Raw genomic sequence first — 22,121 nt, 5'->3', positions numbered from 1 at the left:
TAAATGTAAGCTGACAACTTCTCTAAATCATGCCTTAAAATGAATAACTGTCTATGGATCATTATCATTTTGTACACAAAAGTATCACATGAAAAAGAAATTGTATGTTAGATATTGTAGAAATAAGTCATTAGATGAAGTGCTATAAAAAGCCTTTAGTATAGGAATATTGTTGTTCCTTCGTGTCATATTGCCTCTGATGAAAGTACAGTTGACTAATTCTGTCTGGCACTTTTAAGGTAACTCCCCTGTGTGGTTTCCCTCTTACAAATCCAACCACCGTTTGAAAAGATCTGCCAAGCCCACTTGTATTCAGAAAATTTACCAGGCTTATTGTACTGTATTTAAAGTGTTGTTCAACTGGTTTGACGTGCTTGGGTGAGGAAAAATGGAACAGCAATTTATTTCTGGAGCATTCCTCTACATCAGGGTAACAAAGAAACAACAGTAAATGAAAAAGTCAGAGAACATGGAGCAAAGACGGCACTCGCAATAGGTGTGTTTACAAGGAAAGGTGTATTTGACAGGTAAATGTGCCATTTTTTTTGCCTTTGACAAGATTTTCTTTTAGATAATTCAGGCTGCCACATTCTTAAAGCTGGGGGGCAAATTATATCAGATAGACATTGTTTTGGTGAGATAAGATACATCTGTGCGATTAGCTACAGACAGTCTGGAATAATTTTCTATTTTAATTTACTTTCTGATGTTACTTTTCTTTCTGTTGTTACAGAATGTTAGGGTGTATTACAAATTTCTCTCTACAAAAAGTTAATTGATATCGGCCCATATTACAGCATGGTTAAACTACTGTAACTTTAATGCTGGTGTTTCACAAACTACTTTGCAGCAGCTACATTTTTAACAAGGACCAAAAAGAGGGATCCTAATTCCCCTTATGTGTAAGCTCTTTCTTGGCTTTCTGTTAAGATTTTAAAATTGTTTTTTTTTTATGTGTATAAATTCTTTATGGTCTTGCTCCTCACACACCATTGACATCCTCCTCTCTTGCTCTACTACCAGAAAGCAAAACTCCTTGTAATCAACTTCATTTGTTTATTACACGTTTTCTGTAGTTTATCTTAAAAGTCTGAAACAAATTCTATAAGAGCTTAATTTTTATATGTCCATTCCATCTTTAGCTGTCTTTTAAAGCATCTTTTTCCCACCTTTCAACGCGTCTCGTAAACCCTATTTTGATTATTTGTCTTATAATTTTATTTAATACGATGCTAAATGATTTCATGTATAGCAAGTTGGATTTGTTTTTTAATTTGACTTGAATTCATTTTCATTCATCATAACTTTGAAACATTGATATTTATAAATTAGTCAATGGCATTAAATATATAACATGAACAACAGATTACCACAATATATTTATATATTTTTTTATTATGTATTTTTTGTTTATATGTCTGTCTTGACTGTACTCTGTTTGACTTTTATTTCGACACAACATATGTCCATAATAATATGAAACCATGAAAGTCGATCAAAAACATTAGCATAGTCAACAGCTGAATATGAAGTGAAAGAACTCCAGTATTACTGTACTCCAGGACTTCAGTAGAATATGCAAAAAAATTATTGTAATAAAATACCATTAATCATAAAATGAATCCGAATTCTGTTTGAATATATAAATATAGAAAATCAATCAAGGAATTGTGTGAGCGCAAAATCAAAGCACTTTCTAATAAACTTTTAGCGTTTCCAAATTTGATACAGTGATTGAACTTACAATATTACATATTAGTATTATTAACTGTGAAGTGTCAACAATTAGGAAAGATAGTCAAAAGTAGGAAAGAACCTGGAATGGATTGTGTGTTTCTATACATTGTCTTTACATGTCCAAAATATCACATACCTCATGTTCTTTATGGTTTATATTTTACTCAATTTCATGTGCATGACTTAATATATACATTTCAGTTCTGTTTTTGGGCACCTGGACTACCTGAGTTACAAATGGTTAGGCAGTAATGGTTTGTGTCATTGACAAGCCTGATGATCTAAAAAAAGAGGAAGCATGGAGGAATAAAGGAGGAGCATGATAAAGGAGGGATATGATGAACTGAGAGAAAGAGGGAACAGAATAGAGAGTGGGTGGAAGAGGAAAAACAGAGATGTATGTATGTATCGCGAGCACAGAGATAGGGTAATGAGAAGAGCTTGGTAGAGAGAGATGTGAGAGACAGGGAATGAAAATAAATAAAGACCAATAAACATGGGCAAAGGAAAATCAAAGGTAATGCCATACAATTATTCACCTATTGGTTCAATGTATTTTTAGCACGGTCAGTTGTTGACTATGTCTCTCTAAAATGTATTCTAAATTTGTCTGAACTGTTCGCAAGAGCAGAAATTATTTATTAACTATTCGTTATGCGACCAGTTTAATTCTTTTATGTCTGGTTGCTGAAATTAGCAGTGTTTTCGGGCATATCGGAGTGACATGTTTCTCTCTGGGTTCTTGTTACTTCTAGGCCTTTGTATTGATGTTTGAAGGGGAAGCAAAGGTTCAGCATTAGATTCATTGTTATCACTGGTCAATTTGAAATACAGGAAATACCTATTATAGGTTTACAGCAATGACTAGAAGCTTCTATTAGCCACATAACCAGGCCTGTTCTTTGAAATGAGAAAAGAGAGGAAGCTTATAACTGCTTCATTGTACATTTTAGCCAATATTAGTTATTCAAATGTATGCTAAGTTTCATATAACTTAATGCTATCAACTCTAAAAACATTTGATCATTATTTAATAATTCAATTTCTAAAATAGATTACATTTAAACCATATGGCAGATGCCCTTCTTCAGATCAACTTCCAATTATCTTGTTTATACATCTGAGCATTTGAGGGTTAAGGGACTTGTTTAAGAGCCCAGCAGTGGCAGCTTAATGGAGCTACGATATAAACTCACAACCTTCCTATCAGAAGTCCAACCAAGCAGCACTGAATACTTATTTCAAACCTAATTTTTGTATTTTGTAATTGTATATAAATACTTTGTTATGATTTAAAGCTGTAGGGTTGAATGTTTATTTTGTTTCCTAAAATCTACTATTAACCGAGTAGCAATATGAACATATCACTAAGAGCATTTGACCTTTTAGACATTTTTATTTTGTTTAAGAAACATGTTGAGCAAAAACACTATACATTTTTTTTTCTATTTCCTCTAATTACCACAGGGTGAAGAAATATATTGTTACGTGCACTGCACTTAATTGTCTCTCAAATAGATTTGGGAATTGTCGAAAATGAAATTTGGTACTATATGTCCATGAGTACTATTATGCCAATGAAGAACTGATGACGATGTTGACGTCATTTTGTACTGTGGTTTTGAAAAAGTGTTTATTGAGATCAGCATGGTCTTAAAGTAAAAGGTCAACCTCTTTGTTCTGACTTTTACCCATATTCAATTCAATACAAAGTGGAAACATAATATGACATGAATCATCCAAAGAGAATAAATTGATAAAGGGAACATTTACAAAATGTTTATTACATAATGCATAAGTTAAAAGGTAAAGGTAAAGAAAAATATAAGCGCACCATAAGTAGGTGCTGAATGAAACCATTTCACACATTATCATAATTTAAACAATTCAATATATAAAGTTGTAAATAGTACCACCCACTTTATTAGAACATTTATATAACCATATTCATGTGGAAGTAGCACAATGCAGATAAATGTCAAAAACTTAAAAAAAATTAATGTTCCTGTTAAGTTTGACTTTAAGGTTTGTATGTTGTTGGCAGGTGAACTGTTTTAAATATTTTGAAAACTGATGATCAACTGAAAACAACAAAACCAAAATCATCCAGTGAGGGGAAGATCTGTGGGCAGAAATCTTAAATCAGCTAAAAATAGAAATCTGAGGTTACAATAGGCACAGTTTCATCATTGTTCTCCAATTATCCACTTTCAGCCATTTTCCTTTGACCTTCCCCTCTCTCTCTCTCTCTCTCTCTCTCTCTCTCTCTCTCTCTCTCTCTCTCTCTCTCTCTCTCTCGCTCTCTCTCGCTCTCTCTTTCTCTCTCTCTCCATTTATTTTTACCTGTAGAAGTGTTCCCCATTTAAAAATATTTTTTTCCAACATAGTATTTCCTTAGAAGTTAATTAATGACCAGCTATTTTTACTGGTTCCAGTTGCTATTAACTGTGGATAGTGACTCATAATTTGTATTTGTTTTGTAATAACCACTTTATTAGCATGTATTTGTGAAATATGATGTTTTACCTGAATTCATCAGGTTTTTCATAGCTAACAGAATAAAACAGTTTGTGTATATGGAATGGTTTCCAGATAGGTGAGTGTTTTATTAGCAGTAGAAGAGATGCTTTTAGAAAAAAAGGCAGGATGATTAAGTGAATAAACAAGCTAATTCAAGACTGCATTTCCCAGACATCTTTTAAGTCACTAATGATGCCCAAATGAGGAAGAAATCTAATTGGATGAACCAGAATGCTTAAAAGACATATAAATAAATTAATAAGTAAAGAAATAAATAAGTAAAGAAATAAGGGCATGTTCACTGGGCATCACTTTCCGGTTGTTTTTCAGCTGATTGTTGCTAATCTTGCCACAGGAAAATGATCTTGTTTGCATCTTCCCAGTGAACACAAAGGATAGTGTGTGAGTTTTTGCATATGTGTCGAAATTAGTACCAAATTATATGCAAAGTCAGTGTACTGATAGTGTGTAGTTAACCAAACACCTACACATAGGTTTGTGTGTGAAGAACATAAATGCCTTTGACAATTCTTCTTGTTGCTGATTCATTATCATGCAGTTCTTATTACAGAAATGCAAACATACTTTGTAGGTCAGTGGTGCTCCAGTCCTGGAGAACCGGAATCAAGGAGTATTATGTTTCCCAAACTTTAGTATCAATGACAGGTAAAGGCTTACAGGTAAAATGGCACAGTTATCCTTGGTTGTGAAATCCATTTTTAAAGGACTCATTTTTAGTAAACAGCTTTATTATGGTCAGGTTCACATTAAATCTGGAACTCATCCCAGAAACAGTGGGAATGAGGCAGGAAAACACCCAGTCATACATACACTCACCTTAATACATAAACACAGTATAACTTTGACTGTCTTAGGAAGTAACTGGCAATAATATGATGTTTTTTAAAATAATTGTTATTCTTGTACTTTTTCTAACTATAGGAAAGCCTGAAGTGTCCATAGAAGACCAGGATGTGGTCTGCAGATTTTCATTTCATTTGGAAGTTAAGAGGACAACCTGGTGTTTCCTGATCATAGCCCAAACGACTGGATGATTTGACCATTCTGGCATTAATAGACTTTTTAAATGCAGCCTATTTATTATATCTGCATCTAACAAAGTTTTTGATCTCCATTGAGCCATTATGCAGGATGACTCAGATGATGGCATTGGAATGAACACCAACACCCCAGAGGACTTGTCACAGCAAAACGGGAATGTAAACCAAATCAGAAAACAGAGTCAGCAAGATAAAACAGAGAAAGACCACTATTCTTTGCAGGATGAGGAAAAACAACTCAATGGTAATGGAAATAGGCATCTCAACATTGAGCTAGGTATTGCTAAAACAGAGAACAGTCCAGAGCCTCTTCAAACATGCACATCTTTTAGGACATCCAGTGCAACCCCGAATTGCTTTTCCAATGTAGAACGCAATAATATCAGGGCTCCTGGGAACTGCTTACAATCCCGCAGAACTAACCATGATTGTACAGAAGCAGAGCCTGAGGTCACTGGAGTACCTGAGAGTGGGAAAATCCGGCGCAGTGCTGCCACAGGTGCATCTCGCTTTTACCAGGCAGTCCGGCTAGGATTTCTGCAGTGCCTGGAGGACACACCATTTGTTGTACCAGGCCTGGTATTGATCATCATATTTTGTGTGACCCTCATCGTTGTCATCGCTGCTACTGAAAGAGTAAGCCAAAGAAATAAAGGAATTCATCTATTGATTCAATCATCCATTTAATATCTTATCCAATTGTAATGTAATATTCATACCGTACTCTTGATCTAGCTCTCTGTTGTGTGCAAAAGTTTTGTAGTAACATTTTACTTATATGACATGCATAAGCATTGACTGACAACTGATATAATGCTATATAAACACCTATTCTAATAAGCATCAGCTGTTATAAAGCCTTTAATTTATTCCGATGAACTTCACATAACAGCCCTAAGTCATGTGACCTGGATTTTTATTTGCATACGACTGTGTTATGACGTTTTTTATTGTGTAGGTTTGTGTAAACTCTGGCTTGTTACATGATTGTAACAATGTGACGTTTTAAACATCACACCCAAATTCATTCAGTTTCACAAAAAAACATTGAAAAAAAGTATTTATCACCTTAAAACACTAAATACAGGATATAGAAAATATACATCATATGATGCAAAGTCAATTTTTTTGTCAGCTGATGATTGATGGAATAAGCCTTTATGCAGTAAAAGTTTGGGAAACAGGCAGGCAATGGAAAGAGTTGTGATACAAACAATATTTATTTTTGTATTCCCTCCATTTAATGCTTCAAAAAAAAGAAGAAAAAGCCCACAATTCTGATGTTGTAGGTCTGCTCATTGATCATGATCATAGAGACCACTGCACCCATTGACTGTCTTTCTCACAAGACACTCAATGAAATGCAAACAGGTTATAAATACACTTAATTTTGGATCACCAGCAGGTGTAACCACTCACACATTACCCACTCATTCTCTGTAACCTCAGTGTTTATGTAGATCATTATTATTACATGTCACTTGTCATTATGGGTTGTCATGTAACAATATGAACGTTAGCTTTAAGAAAAGTTTTAGTGAATTTACTAATTTTGTTCTTCTTTTTTTTCTACCTTTTATCTCTCTATAGCATATCAATGGTTATGTAGGAGCATTAGCAGTGGTGTGTGTTGTTCTCTGCCTTTATGTCCCGCTGTTGGTGTGTTTGCCATGTCTGCCCACCTTGCGCAGGTGTGAACAGATGCTTGCGCTCTCCATCTGGTTCACACTATTCATCATTGCCATTGTCTTCATCTTCACCGACAAAGTCGTCACAGCATGGGAACAAGTCAGTCTCATTTTTACCTGTTTCTTTAAATAGCTCTTCCACTAGGCAGCGAAATTATTATCAAGAGGATTAGTCATATATCAGGAAGGCTGATAAGTTCAGAATAGCATGTGATAGACACATAACAATACCCTGTTTAACACGGTTTCACACCCGTACATGCATAACATTTGCAACAGCTTAAAAGTTTAAAATATATGTTTATGGATAAGAATCTTATTATGATTTTCTTAAAATTATTATCAAATTTGTGCAAAATGAACAAAACCCATCTACATCCACCTTAATTTGATAGTAAAATTTTTAGGGATTTTCTCACTTTTATTTTTACAGTTTTCTCAAATAATATAAGAAATAATACCATTGCATCATTTTGTGTGAAGAATTTGGTTAAATATTGTTTCAGAACATAATAGTAAAATACAAAAGTAGTTCCTACACCTGTAGCATACAAAAATGGAACTAAAGCAATATGCTAACAAATTTAACTAGCAGAACTAGAAAATTAATAAAAAACTATACAGCCTCAAGGAATACTAGCAATAACTACTGTGCAACAACATCCTCTATTTACAGACACAGTATATTAACTGATTGCTTAACTAAAGTCTTAAAGTCGTTTTGCTTTATTTGAATATATATGTCATTTAATCCCTGAAGAATCCACCTATTGCATGAAGTATACAATGTTTTTATGAAACACTATATAACCCATGTCTATATCTGTGTCTCACACTCTTTGTCTCTCTTAGGTGCCATTTTTTCTCTTTCTCTCTCTATCAGTATACACAATCTTGCCTCTTACTCTTTGGTGGGCTATTATCTTTGGAATCGGAGCCAGTTTGTGTCACATCATCATCATTAGCGTCATTGTGTCCGTCAGCAGCCCTAGGCCACGAGATGTGGAAGTGCAGGTAAGATACACGCACAGTCATAAAAGTACAGGAAAGTGAGAGTCAAATGCAAAATTATTCAAATGAGCAACAGCTAGAAATTCACAGGCTAACCACAAAACTAAAACAGACACCGGCACACAACATTTAAGACACATATTTACATTTGATGCTGTTAGTTAACATCATCATTTGCATTCTGTCTCATTTTCCATTCGGGCATTTTTAAAAATGATGTTCAAAAGGGTATCTATTTTTGTCCTATAATTCATTAGGCTATTCATTTGGTTTTATGAATCTGCAAAATATAATCAAAATGTACACGTGTATGTTTGTGCTTGTCAAAAGGATTAGCAGTTATAAAACCCTTCTCTTTTTTTAGATCGTAGCAAATACAGTGCTGTTTGTGTGTATCAATTGCGTGGGACTCTTTCACCTCTGGCTTACTGAGAATGCACGCAGAAAGTCCACCATTAGCCGAGAAGCCTTTAGCTACAACCGCTCCAAAAGAGCAACACAGAAGCGTGATCAGGTACACATAAACACACGCATACACACACATTGCAAGTGGCAGTATAAGAGATTAGTGTTGTGCAAAGTTCAAAATGTATTTGATCTGGTCAGTGATCACTATGATCACAATGATCACAATGGGAGGGGTAGCTCAGTGGTAAAGGTATTGGGTTACTGATCAAAAGGTTGGGGGTTCAAGCCCCGATATCGCCAAGCTGCTATTCTTGGGCCCTTGAGCAAGGCCCGTAACCCTCTGTGCTCCAGGGGGGTGCCGTATCATGGCCGACCCTGCGCTCTGACCCCAGCCTCTGAGCAAGCTGGAATATGTAAAGAGCGAATTTCACTGTGCTGTAATGTATATGTGACAAATAAAGGCTATTCTATTCTACTATTAACTTAAACCGAAGAAGTAGAAAAAAACACAGATCATTTAAGTCCCGCCCCTTTCCACAGGAACACCTCCTCCTGTCCGTGCTGCCGCGAGGCATTGCCATGGAGCTCAAAGGGGAGGTTGTCAAAAGCCTCTCAAAAACATTTTCAGGACCCGACAACATGCCAAACTTCCACAACTTGTATGTCAAGCAGCACAAAGACGTCAGGTGACAGCTCAAGTAGTCACATAAACTTATACCCTGAATGCCGGCATACGTTAACACATTCAAATAGCTGAAATGAGGCTTGTTGTTCTTTTCTGCAGTATTCTGTATGCAGACATTGTAGGTTTCACCATTCTTGCCAGCACCTACACTCCCGAGGAACTTGTCGTCGTCCTTAACAAACTTTTCGGCAAGTTTGACGATATTGCAAAGGTGAACACTTCTGTTGCACTGTTCATTTGCGTTGCTCCTAATCTGGAAAATTGTATGTCACAAAATAATACATTTAACAAATTCAGGCTCAGGAAATGTTCATAGTGGGGTTTTTCTGTTCACACACTTGCTCGCTTTGCAGAAAAATGACTGTCTACGTATCAAGATTCTGGGTGACTGCTACTACTGCGTTTCAGGCCTTCCAGATGCGAACCCTAACCATGCACGCAACTGTGTACAGATGGGACTGGATATGTGCACTGCCATAAAGTGAGTCATAATGGTCTTAGTTACAGTGGCATAGCTGTCCTTTGCTGAATAATCTGGTTTACAGTGTGTGCATTTTTATGCCATAGTTTTTTATGTCTATGCACACCAATGATCATCAACCGAGGTTTATCAATTAACTTGATCAAGGCCTGCCTACTTTCACAGAAATAGACCTTTGACTGATATTTCAAAGCTCAGTGGTTAAGGTACTGGGTTAATGATCGGAAGGTTGGGGGTTCAAGCCCCGGTATTCCATTTTTAAAGGGATGATGCCTTTAAGCATTATATGTAGAGTAGTTTAAAAATAATGCAGTGCACAGAAAAGGTCAGTAGGTGTGGAAATGACAGGAGGAAGAAAAGCTAAAGTGTTAGGATCTGCAGAGGTGGAAAGAGTAATACAATATTAACGTATTCTTGAAATTGAAATTTCAAGTACAAGTAAAGTTTCCTGTTTAAAAATCTATTCAGGTAAAATTAAAAAGTGGATCGTTTAAATTTACTCAAAGTAAAATGTACCAAGTTACTTTTTTAAGGGTGAGGTTGGGGATTCAAGTGTATTTCAAAAATACAAGATATAAATCTCAAAGTAATTGTTTTTAATTGAAGGAACACCTTTACAAATTAATGTGTAATAAAAAATAAAACAGTCTAATGTGCATCATTTACTATCACAGCAAAAAAAAAAATTGCCTGTTGTAATGTCATTTATGATAATGAGAGCAATTTCAAATATAGATTCAGAATTAAAACAGTGGTCGCACTCATTCAACAACTTCCAATTTGGAAGCATTTTGCTTTTAGCTGATTCTGCATCACTGGCGTCTGTCTTGTCCGTCTCAATCTTTCTTTTTTGTGATTTTAGCGTGTTCATCTATCAGTGCAGTAGTTTCTGGGGCACGATTCTTTTCCCTTTGCATTACATTTGTTTATTTGTTTACTTAGTAACAGATATTATTAAATGTAGTTAAGTACAATACTTCAAACAAAACATACTTAAGTAAAAGTACAATTTCTGATTTTTAAAAAGACCAAAAAAACCCTCTGAGGATTTGGCTATGAATCATAGTGTGAGAATTCAAATAAGTACTTGTGAAACACAATATATATCAACAGTGATAGATTAATAAATTCTGAATCAGTGGGTAGGAGCCTATGCACAATAGGCTCGATACCTGCACAACATTTTTATTCTTGATTTGTTTAATTACACATTAACATATTCAGCTTCCTTTCCTAAACCATACATGTCAAGACCAGAGGAAAGATATAAAATTATCACACAGCTCATCAAAATGCAGATAGTGAGCAATATTTCAACTACAGTGGTGTAATGGTTTTAAAAAATTAAAAGGCAGATGAAAATCATATCTATTCCTGTCTCATTCTCTTTTCTTTTTTTTTACCTTGATAATGCGCTAATCGCGTTCATTGTCCTAGAAATAACCTTTGGTCGTGTTTTTCACAGTAAGCTGAGGGAGGCGACAGGTGTGGACATCAGCATGAGGGTTGGCGTGCACTCAGGAAACGTGCTTTGCGGGGTAATTGGCTTGCTCAAGTGGCAGTACGACGTCTGGTCAAATGACGTCACTCTAGCCAACCGCATGGAGTCTGGAGGTATTCCGGGGTAAGTCATCTGAAGACTAATCGGGTGGAGCCTGGTTTCATTGTGCCATGGTGAACAACTAATCATAAAATCATGACGATCATGATGGTTTATATTTTCAAAGCATTACGTTTTTTCCCTTTAAGAAAAATAACAATATAATTACACAGTTGTGTAATGCATTCTCTGACTTTTTTTTGTGTCGTGTTGTACTGAAAACCTTAGACTGTATGATCACATGATCAGCTTTGATATTAAATACAATTTAGGGCATAATTCATGTCTTTGTCTTGCTACTGAAGTAAACCAATACCTGTGTTCTGACATCCTCAAAACTTATGGCAGCAGACCAACATTTTTGGAAGATGATACAGTGATTAATACTTATATTGTCACATTGATATGTGTTTTTAAAAAGCATTTTCTTTATAAATATGTTTGCCGTTATAGAAGGGTTCACATTACAGAAGAGACACTTGGAAACTTAGGTGGGGCATATCAAGTTGAAGAGGGGAACGGAGCCAGTCGGGATTCTGCTTTGGAGGGCAGAAAGACATACCTAGTGATTGACCCTAGCACACAGACCAGCACTGACACAAAACCAAAGGTAGTTACAAATTTTCATTGATTATTTGGGAGGTTGTTTAAAAACGGTAGTGGCAGAGTGACAATTGGCTGCTTCTTGTTTTTCTCTATACGCATAGACCATGCTGGCTACAAGTAGTAGACAAAAGCAGCGAGCATCAGTGAGAATGTCTCAGTATCTACAGTCCTGGAAGAGCATCAACCCCTTCTCAGAACTCAACCGAGCAGAGGACGCTCCCCTCAGCCCATTGCGTGATTTCAGTCAGCCTCAAGGGGACATTGTGAGTTCTCTCTATTCTTATGAACTCAACTTGAGAACATGCTGTTTTATCTAAAACTAAAACTTCTTATAGTGTCAAATACAGAGATGGATAGTAATGAAGTACAAATACTCTGTTACTGTACTTAAATACATTTTTCTGGTATCAGTACTTTACTTCAATATTTATTTTTATTAACTTTTTACTTTCACTCATTAAAATGTTTAAACTAATATCTATAATGTCTAAATTTTTTAAACCAGACTCGTTACCTGAGTTTTAATCTATTTGGTGACATGCTCAATATTTTATCTTCTCATTGTGTGCCGTTTTTAGCTTACCAGAACTACCTTAGTTGTAAATGTCCATATCCAATGACTTCTCATAAGGAGACTTCAAAAACTTAACATGCAGAGTATGTAGGAATTAATTTGTTTTTGAGAATTGCTCAGAAGTTAGCATTTAGGTCCAGCTTGCAGTCCCAAAAAAAGCCAGCAAGGCCTTTGGCTCTTTTCTGTGCATATATATTTAATTATATAGCAGAACTATCCAAGCTATATAATGTGTCCACTGAGACATCAAAACAAAAATAACACATAGCTTCGAATTGTAGATTATGCAGTAAATACGACTCCAATTCAGACACATTATAAAAGTGTGTCTTGTGGACGTTAATAAATCCTTGTAGACTTGTGTGAGCACAATAAACATTAGCTAGTTTAAATGCACAAAATATATTTTTAGGTATATCATGATCTTTTAATGTACTTTTTAATATTTAAAATATGCAATGTCTTCAAAGTTCACAAGTGACTTTCTTATTGCACTTTTATGATTTACAGGAATCAGTAAACCATCAGCCATATACTTCCGAACGAGAAAGAAGGTATGAAGCACAGGCTTGCGGTGATTTAACAGTAAATTGTGTTTTTGTCCAATCGTGGATCTTAATTATGTCAAATTGTTTGTCTTTCTTTCTACTTTTCCTTTCAGGCATTCATTTGTGTCCGAAAATGGGTCAAGTGTGTCACTGGATCCCCCACTAGACACTTCAGGGTGAGAGAATATAAGAATCAGAATATACATATATACACACACACACACACACACACACACACACACACACACACACACACATTTTTACTGATGTGTCTTTATTATTCTATAGATCAAAAACCAAGAAACTTAATTGGTTGACACTGCTTTTCCGGGATCTAAATATGGAGAAGCAGGTGCGACACCAGCTCTCTACTATGTGTCTTTAATAACAATAAAACAATAAAATATAAAGACAATTGATCATAATTTTTATGTGTTTTTTCTTTTCTTTAAGTATCTGCAGAGTGATGTAAAAGATATCCATCAGTCTGCAGCCTGTCTGGCTGTTATCTTCATTGTCATATTCATCGTACAGATGCTCACCTCTCAAAAGTGAGATACGTTTAAGTTAATGAAATAAGTCTTGAATGAACTGAAGTGATAAACTTTTATATTAACTATCTATCTATCTATCTATCTATCTATCTATCTATCTATCTATCTATCTATCTATCTATCTATCTATCTATCTATCTATGTATCTATCTATCTGTCTGTCTGTCTGTCTGTCTGTCTGTCTGTCTGTCTGTCTGTCTGTCTGTCTGTCTGTCTGTCTACAACTGAAGAAATACACCTCTGGCGATATCATATGGAGTCACCTTCCCTGTTCAGTTGCTAATACTGCTGGTAATCAGCCTTGGATTTGTGAAGGTAACTATTATGTCCACTATTAATTAAGAACACCTCCAATGAGCCAATCACATGGCAGCAGCACGAAGCGAAAAAGAATATGCAGTCTAGAACTTCAGTAAATAAAGTAAACTTCAGACAATTAGGCCGGTTAGAGCTTTTCAGAAAATAGCCCACTTTGGATTTACCTACAGTTTCTAGGATTAAAACTTGACATTGAGAAGTTTGCAGGTGGAAAAGCATCCATTGAGCATTAATGGCTTGTGGATGATAGAGATCAGAGAAAAATAAGGAGACTTTGGGATTGATATAATTCTGTAAATACTTTTACTTTGTAATAAAGTAAAAAAAAGAAAAGAAAATAACCTATTATCCCTATTTGTATGTGTGTTTCTGCAGTGGAACACTAAGATATCACCTAGCATAAAATGGATGTTATTACTGCCATGTGGAATGGTCACCAAGACGGTGCTGAGGCTAATTCTGATCTTCACCTGTCTTCTCATCACACTACTAATGGCCATTCTGAATTTGGTAAGGATGTCTGCACACACTGTCACATTTACATCTACACAAATGCTTACTCTGGTCTTCTACCTAGAATTTATTTTTGCCATGTTTCAGGTGTTTATTCCAGGTGATAACTGCCTAAACTCCACTGACAGTGCCATCACGTTGGATCATCTAAATCTCTATTCTGTACCGGTAGGGATACTAGGATTATGTTATGAAATGTTTATCCTGTTTTCTTTGTTCATTTTGAGAAATATATAAATAGTTCTACACAACATATGTTCCTGATTTCACAGTATAGACACAATATACACTATATGGACAAAGGTATTGGGACATCGGACTTTTACAGCCATTTGAGGCTGTTACCACAAACTGTTACCACGAAGTTTGGGGCGGGCAATTGTATAGGGTGTCTTTGGATGCAGTAGCATATAATTTTCCATTCCAAACCCCCGTGTATATGGTTTATATACATTGGTTGGAGTGAATGAACTTGAGTTCAACCCTATTGAACACTTTTGGGATGAATTGGAAGGCTGATTGCCCCGCAGGCCTCCTCGCCCTTCATCAGTACCTAAACGTTATTAATGGCACAAATCTCCACAGAACACTCCAAAATCTAGTGGAACATCTTCCCAGAAGAGTGGAGGTTATTATAACAGTAAATGAGGCCTGGGATGTTCAAAAAGCACATGCAAATGCAACTTATGTTCAGGTGTCCACAAACCTTTGTCCATAGAGTGTAATATTGTGGGTCATTCACATATTTGCGATTACATATTAGGTGCTAGAAGTATAGTAAGGACATAGATTTTATATATAGATATTCTCACATTAGATTTAAATAAATTTGTCACTGACGGACCTTTCTTGTGTGTTTCTTGTGTGTGTTTCTCCAGTATTATCTGCATTGCTGTTTATTGGCGATGCTGGGGGTGGTGGTGTTTGTACGAGTCTGGTTTTCCGTTAAACTCTTTCTTCTGACCCTCACACTAGTTGTCTACCTCGCTCTCTTTCTGTATGTGTATGCACCTCGTTCGGATTGCTACGTACTGCAACTCTACAACGGTTCCATCAAGTAAGAACAAACATTTATTGATTTAATACAGCCAGGTGCAGGAAAAAGGCTTTTTATGTTAACAAAGTAAAAATATTCCTGCAATAATACTGAACCTGTTTCTGTTTTCCCGTGTTAGACCTGGAATTCTAAAGGAGCCTAAGATTATGTCTGGCATTTGGCTCTGCATTTTCTACTTCACCTCTCTAATTCTTGCTCGGCAGGTAGGCTTTGTATACCTACTGTAGGTGACTCTACTTTCATGTGATATAACACTGTAAGTATTTCAGGACTGTACATTATAAGCTGCCAGTGTATATGTTTGTTAGGATGAGTTGGCCTGTCGAGTCGAGTTCCTTCTTAAAAAATGTTTTGAGAAAGAACGAGAGGAGATGGAGATGACTGAAAACGTCAACAAGCTCCTCCTCGAAAATCTGCTGCCTAGTCATGTTACCGACTTCTTCATTGGCAAAAATGTCCCCAATCAGGTAATACAAGTATGCATGCTAGACACATAAAAAAGGAACATACATTAACTGAAAAACAATAGTGAATAATGTGATCTTATTGGACAAAAGTAGTCAGATGTAGTCTGTTCAGTACTATGTTTAATAAAGTTTAATGTTATTGAACATCCTTGGAAAATTTTTTGTTATATCTTTTATGATAAATTGTCAGAAATTCAAAAGGAACAGCCTTAACTCTGACAGTACTGACACTGGAGACTCCAACTATTATTATAATATAAACTGGTGATTATAAACTGTCACATTACCATAAACTTTTGATTTGCCTTGTACTCTGTCAAAAATTAGGACAAATCAGATTTAATCATTCGATCATCTAAAAATGTATTCTTGTATATTGATTAAACAATTATTTAAACATTGGATACCTACATAACGATGATTAAAAAGCCCAGAGAAATTAATATGGATATTGGTTTGTTTGCAGCCTATGTAGTCTTCTAAATAGAGTAAAAAACACATCACACAAATCAGCATTCATGACTCAGGGCCAAATTCTTGCAAAGCAAATACTGTTTACCTTCTTCTACATAATTCAACCTCTAGTTTTCAATTTTATTTGCCACCTGTGTATGTTTTTCTCCCAGGACTTGTACAGTCAGTCTTGTGAAGCTGTGTGTGTGATGTTTGCCTCAGTGCCAGAGTTTAAGGAATTTTATACAGAAAGCAATATAAATGGAGATGGCCTGGAGTGTTTGCGATTCCTCAATGAAATTTTCACAGATTTTGATGAGGTAAAACATTTTTATAATTCCTATTATAATCTGTTGTCACACTGGAGAGAATGGGTTCCCCTTTGAGTCTGGTATCTATCAAAGATTCTTCAACATGCCATCAGCATGAAAGAGTTTTTGCTTGCCGCTTGCTCTGTGGGGACCTTATTCTAGATATGGATTCATGGAAAGCTGACTTATGAAATTGTCAATTGTTACTAATAGTGTTGCTATTAAAGTAACTGAAGCAATTTAAATGACCTTAGCTTTGCCTTGCTTTCATGTTAGAGTATCTGATCTATCTCGTCTTTTCTTTTGTTCACTCTTAAGCTCCTCAGCAAGCCCAAATTCAGTGTAGTTGAAAAAATTAAAACTATTGGCACCACATACATGGCTGCGGCTGGACTGACCAAACCCAACACAGGAGAGGAGCGAAAGGTAAGAAAACTGAAAGTAAATTATGGGAAGGTGTGTCTTTTAACAATAAGTACCTCGATTTGAATAAAATGTCTCATTATTTTTTAATTTGGTAGGTTTGTTTGCGATTGTTGGAATGTGCTACACAGACAGGCTAGTTTTATATCTAGGTGTAGTGCAGAGTAATTTCGATTACTAATAATGTAATTTATTATAGTGAGACAATAAACAGAAAGAACATTTATATGTCTAATTTTATGTTCATTATGTATTTCCACATTCCATTTATAAAGGATAAACACCAATTCACTGCTCTTTAATCTTTCGTTAGAACTATTTCACTAAAACATTAACAAAAATAAAACATAAATTGTAATATAGTAAAAAAAATACATTTACATTTCTCTATTTTATATTAAAAAAATCTATTTTAAAAACTATTTCTACACCCAGGGAAAAAAATCTTCTTTTTTTTCTTTTGATCTGTCACTTCTTGTAGGACAGTGATGCATGCAAGCATAATGTACGAAGTATGGTGGACTTCGCCATGGCTTTGATGGGGAGACTGGAAAACATCAACAGGCATTCGTTCAACAACTTCAAACTCAGGATAGGTACAGTGAATTATCAGGAACATACATCTGTAATGGCTTGTGAAAGATGTTTACACTGAATATTTTACATTTTCTGTATAGTTTTATATTATATATATTTCTGAGAAACTACCACAGAAACCTCTTCTGTTTCACTTCCTACCAGACATACTGTATGCTGTATACTATGCATTGCAAGTCGTTAACAAATTGATTAGGTCATTTGCGTAGATATAAAGGCTATGGTGGTTCTGAAAAGCAATGATTTTTTCAAATCGTAATCTGTAAAGTTTGCAGAGTCTGCACTCATGATAGCCTCAGATTCTGATCTTGGCTGACAGGATTGAACCTAATGTGGTCTTTGGCTCCATCCACCTTCTGGTTCAGTGTTCTCAGATTTTTTTCAGCTCATCACAGTTGTAAAGAGTGGTTATTTGAGTCAGCTTTCCTGTGGGTTTAAACCAGTCTGACATTGCATCTCTGATGTCTCTCCTAAACAAGGTGTTTCCACCCTAAGAACTGTTTCTCACTAAATCACTTTTGTTTAGACTGTAGAGTATGGAAATCACAATGTATACTGTAGGCTCAGGATCTACTACAAAGAGGGTGCTGATAATTAATGAATAAATGTACATACTTTAATAGGCTTTCAATCATAATGCATTCTTTTGATAAAAACTGTACTGCTCTTCTTGTACTCTATTCTTTATTTCAGGAATTAACCATGGTCCTGTCATTGCCGGGGTAATTGGAGCTCATAAACCTCAGTATGACATCTGGGGCAATGCTGTGAATGTAGCCAGCAGAATGGACAGCACTGGTGTACTGAATAAAATACAGGTGGGAAAGAGATGAGGAAATCAAATAATTACAAACAGTCATATTTCAGTCGTCTTTAGTGAGATAGCTGGAGTAATACAGTATATGGCAGATACAAGTTAGCTGACACTGATATAATCAGATTATACTACAATGAAAATACTTGATATTATTAAGCTTAAGCTAAAATACTGTTAGGGCTTCCAATCGATGACAATATTTAATCCCGATTAATCGCATGACTGTCATGAGTTAACACAATTAACCAAAACTTCATCACACATTTTTATCTGTTTTAAATGTACCTTAAATGAATACTAGGTTTCAAGGTTTCAATACTCTAATCAAAATGGGCATGGACAAATATGGATGCTTTATGCAAATTTATGTTTATTATTAGTGAAACCATACCCAAAATAAAGCATAAAGACAAAACATTCTTGTAAAGGTTTTAAAGTAATTATGGTGTTTTAAATCATCACAACACCAAACAAAACTTTGGCAATGTTTCCACACGGACGGTTTTAATTGCCGGATGTGTGCATCATGGCGGATTTTGTTGCTTGATTTGAGACTTGGCACATCAGTAAACAAATGTTTAGTGATCAAAAATTATTTCCACTTGAGTTTATAAATTTTTTAATATCTGAGTAAAGAAAGGGCACTATGAATAAATGTATTAAGTTGAAGCTTTTAATGTAGCCTCATTTATGTTTATTTATTTATATATTTTATAAAAAATGGTTAAACAGAATTGCGTGCTGCATCAATCGCGCGTTAATAAAATTAGCCTTGTTAAAATTAATTTACGTTAAAGCGTTGTTAACGCGGTAAGTTTGACAGCCCTAAAACTGTTGTATAATTGTTCCCTTTTACTTGATGTACATATTTTTTGAAAATAATATTTTTTTACTTGGTGTAATTCAGCTGTTTGTATAAGATTTTAAAGGTGCAGTTTTGCAACGAGGTGCATGTAAAAATATCAGATCCTCTCAGTATATGATTACATACCATGTATATTCTGTATATCTGTCTTTATTAATAACCTGCCTGTCTCATTATATGATTTCAGTACATGAATTTCAGAGCACAAAGCCGATTTGGATTAATACAAAGACAAGAATTAAATGAAATGATATAGTGCATTGTGGAGCTACTCACAGTTTTTTCAGCTTGATCTGAAATAAGAAATTTGCTCAATTTACCTTTTATTATATGTTATTATTAATAATTAATGATATTCACCTATGTGAAGACACTGATCATGTTAATGATTTCTCATAATAATTATCAAAAATGATTTAACAAAGTAGGAAACAGCTATTTTTAGTAAAGGCCCGCAGGCTACTCATGTGGTCCTTGCGGGCTACCTGGTGCCCAGGGGCACCATGTTGGTGACCCCTGCTGTAAGTGTTGTTTGCTGCCCCCTTCAGGTGACTGAAGAAACTGCGCAGGTGGTTGAGAGCATTGGTTTCTCAGTGACCAAGAGAGGCATCGTTAACGTGAAAGGAAAAGGACAGCTTACCACTTACTTCATCAACACTGATCCACCATCACAGCACCAATAAATGCTATTGAGAAAACTGTTCAAACTCTGTACTGTATGGATATCACTCAGAAACCCCATCTGTGAAGGCTACATTGCTAATTATGTATTTGATATTATATACCCTGCCTTTATCAATTTTATAACGAAAATGAGCAATAAGTAAGACATGAATTTCAGACAGAAATCTGCAAAAAAAAGAAAGTGATTTTGCAACAGTACCTCGTTCTGTAGTTTGAAAAATGTGATTGAAGAATAAGTAATTCCTGTACAGCTAATGCTGCACTTTAAATGTTTACAAACCATGTGGCCTTGCACATCTGCCAAATGCACTACACTGATATTAGAATATGTCTTTGTGTTGTATGTTTTCATTAATGCCTTTTATTTATTTATTAAAGAACTTTCCCACACTTCTACCAGTTATCAGTTTCTAATTAAAAATCCTAAACATAAGTCCTATAGTTGATTAATTATCAAACATACAGCGACCCGCAGCAACAAGGCAACTGGAGACCAGTCTTGTTTAACGTGAGCTGCCGATTTCAGACGTTGTGAATGACGGCAACCATTGGTGACTAGATGTGAGAATGTTCAGCGAAACAACAAAGTTGAGAAACGTTTATCTTTATGCAAATATGAATGATGGAGCCAACTGAATGTAGCAGTAGTCTAATGCAGAGAGTCTAATGCATGTTACAGCACCCCTGGAGCACAGGGGGATAAGGGCCTTGCTCAAGGGCCCTAAGAGTGGCAGCTTGACAATACCAGGGCTTGAACCCCAATCTTCCAATCAGTAACTGAGCTACCACCTCCATTATAATGATGAGGCTATTGATTTATATTCCATGCAATGTGTATTACTACGATTTTACAGAATTTTTTTGTGTGAAATTAAACAAACTAGCCAAACGAAAAAAATCACTGGCTGTATTTATGAAGATTTACAAGCTATTAGGAAATTCAATATCATATTATTCTCAAATAATTGATAAACTTTCATATTTATGGATCTTCTACTGAGTATAGCAGAGATTTTAAAATGCTGCTTTAATCACTTATAACCATAACCTTCCAAATTAGTAAAATTGTCTTAAAATGTGATTTGTTTGACTTTACTTGCTCATAGTCCTTAATTCAGAAATGAACTCTGTCTACTGTTTGTGTGGAGTTGTACATGTTCTCCTGTGTTTTCAAATTTCCATCCGCTTTCACCTCACAAAAACATGATTGTACATACAAAGGCTACTCTTCATTTGCCAATAAGCCTGCGTATGTGTATGTCTCGGATGCCCTATAAGCTAATGTAACATTACTGCTATTGTGATTATTTTTTACAGCTACCCTAAATGGAAATTACTTGCCTTTTGGTGGTTAAAGACAAAAAATGAGGAAGACAAAGAAGGAACTCTATTAATTTGGAACAAAAGTAAATACTGCAACTGTAAAATTAGTTTAAAAGCTATTTTTATTATACGGTCATTAAAAAAACAACAACCATTTAATATTTAAGTAACTTAACATTAGATTAGATCAACACTTTTGATGAATATTTATGAAACAACCATTGAGTAACATGTCAACCCTGACTGCCATAATATTTAAACCCATTCAGTCACGTGTTCACACTGCTTATTAACTAAATATTGGTGGTTTTAGAAATTACAGTCATTATTTAAAACTGCAAACAGGATTTTAAAACAATATTTTTTGTTTTTAAAACATGAACATTTAGAAGTTCAAGACAAACATTTGAAAGACAAAGACGGAAGCAGATTATTTTGGAAATACAGCAACTGTGTTTTAATGATAACAGATACAAGAATTTAATATATGAAGATTTGATTATTAATCAACACTTTATGAATATTCATGAAACATTAAAAAAAATCTGACTGCCATTAACTCTACAATGGTGAATTTAGAAGTTATAGCCATAAATTATAGTTTGTATTTTTTTGTTGTTGTTGGTTTTGTTGTTTTTGGTAGAAAGCATTAACATTACATGAATACATTGGAATGTATATTTTATTTATTTTTTTTATACTTTTTCATTTCCGAAATCACAATAACGCAATAATGGAATTTCCCTCGAAACATCTACTCTCGCGCCGCCTTTGTTTGTTCTGATTGGCTGCCGAAAACTGAACTCGCCGCTGATTGGTG

General features: G+C 35.1%; 1 protein-coding gene across 3 annotated transcripts; it reads left to right on the top strand.

Annotated features, from left to right (window-relative positions):
• Window positions 1-396: 396 nt before the first annotated feature.
• Window positions 397-20,364, top strand: LOC124381696 (adenylate cyclase type 4-like). Of its 3 annotated transcripts, none has more exons than XM_046843530.1 (26): window positions 397-527; window positions 5,200-5,954; window positions 6,909-7,106; window positions 7,859-8,020; window positions 8,382-8,531; window positions 8,966-9,111; window positions 9,210-9,321; window positions 9,464-9,591; window positions 11,057-11,215; window positions 11,645-11,801; window positions 11,899-12,060; window positions 12,882-12,925; window positions 13,033-13,095; window positions 13,208-13,271; window positions 13,373-13,470; window positions 13,704-13,788; window positions 14,167-14,301; window positions 14,392-14,472; window positions 15,183-15,361; window positions 15,480-15,564; window positions 15,670-15,828; window positions 16,455-16,601; window positions 16,911-17,018; window positions 17,497-17,611; window positions 18,306-18,430; window positions 19,843-20,364. In XM_046843530.1, the coding sequence occupies exons 2-26, from the start codon at window positions 5,403-5,405 to the stop codon at window positions 19,975-19,977; spliced, it is 3,549 nt and encodes a 1,182-aa protein (XP_046699486.1). In that variant the 5' UTR covers window positions 397-527; window positions 5,200-5,402; the 3' UTR covers window positions 19,978-20,364. The 3 variants fall into 3 exon arrangements, 2 of the variants coding, with proteins under 2 accessions (XP_046699486.1, XP_046699485.1); XM_046843529.1 differs by lacking the exon at window positions 397-527 and adding an exon at window positions 2,120-2,254; XR_006924914.1 differs by lacking the exons at window positions 397-527; window positions 18,306-18,430; window positions 19,843-20,364 and adding an exon at window positions 2,120-2,254 and having other exon boundaries at window positions 16,919-17,018.
• The last annotated feature ends 1,757 nt before the right edge of the window (window positions 20,365-22,121 follow it).

Source organism: Silurus meridionalis, chromosome 28 (genome assembly GCF_014805685.1).
Source record: "Silurus meridionalis isolate SWU-2019-XX chromosome 28, ASM1480568v1, whole genome shotgun sequence".
In the NCBI taxonomy this organism is placed as follows: domain Eukaryota; kingdom Metazoa; phylum Chordata; class Actinopteri; order Siluriformes; family Siluridae; genus Silurus; species Silurus meridionalis.
The sequence above is the reverse complement of the archived record's forward strand: the minus strand, read 5'-3'. Positions and strand labels throughout refer to the sequence as shown.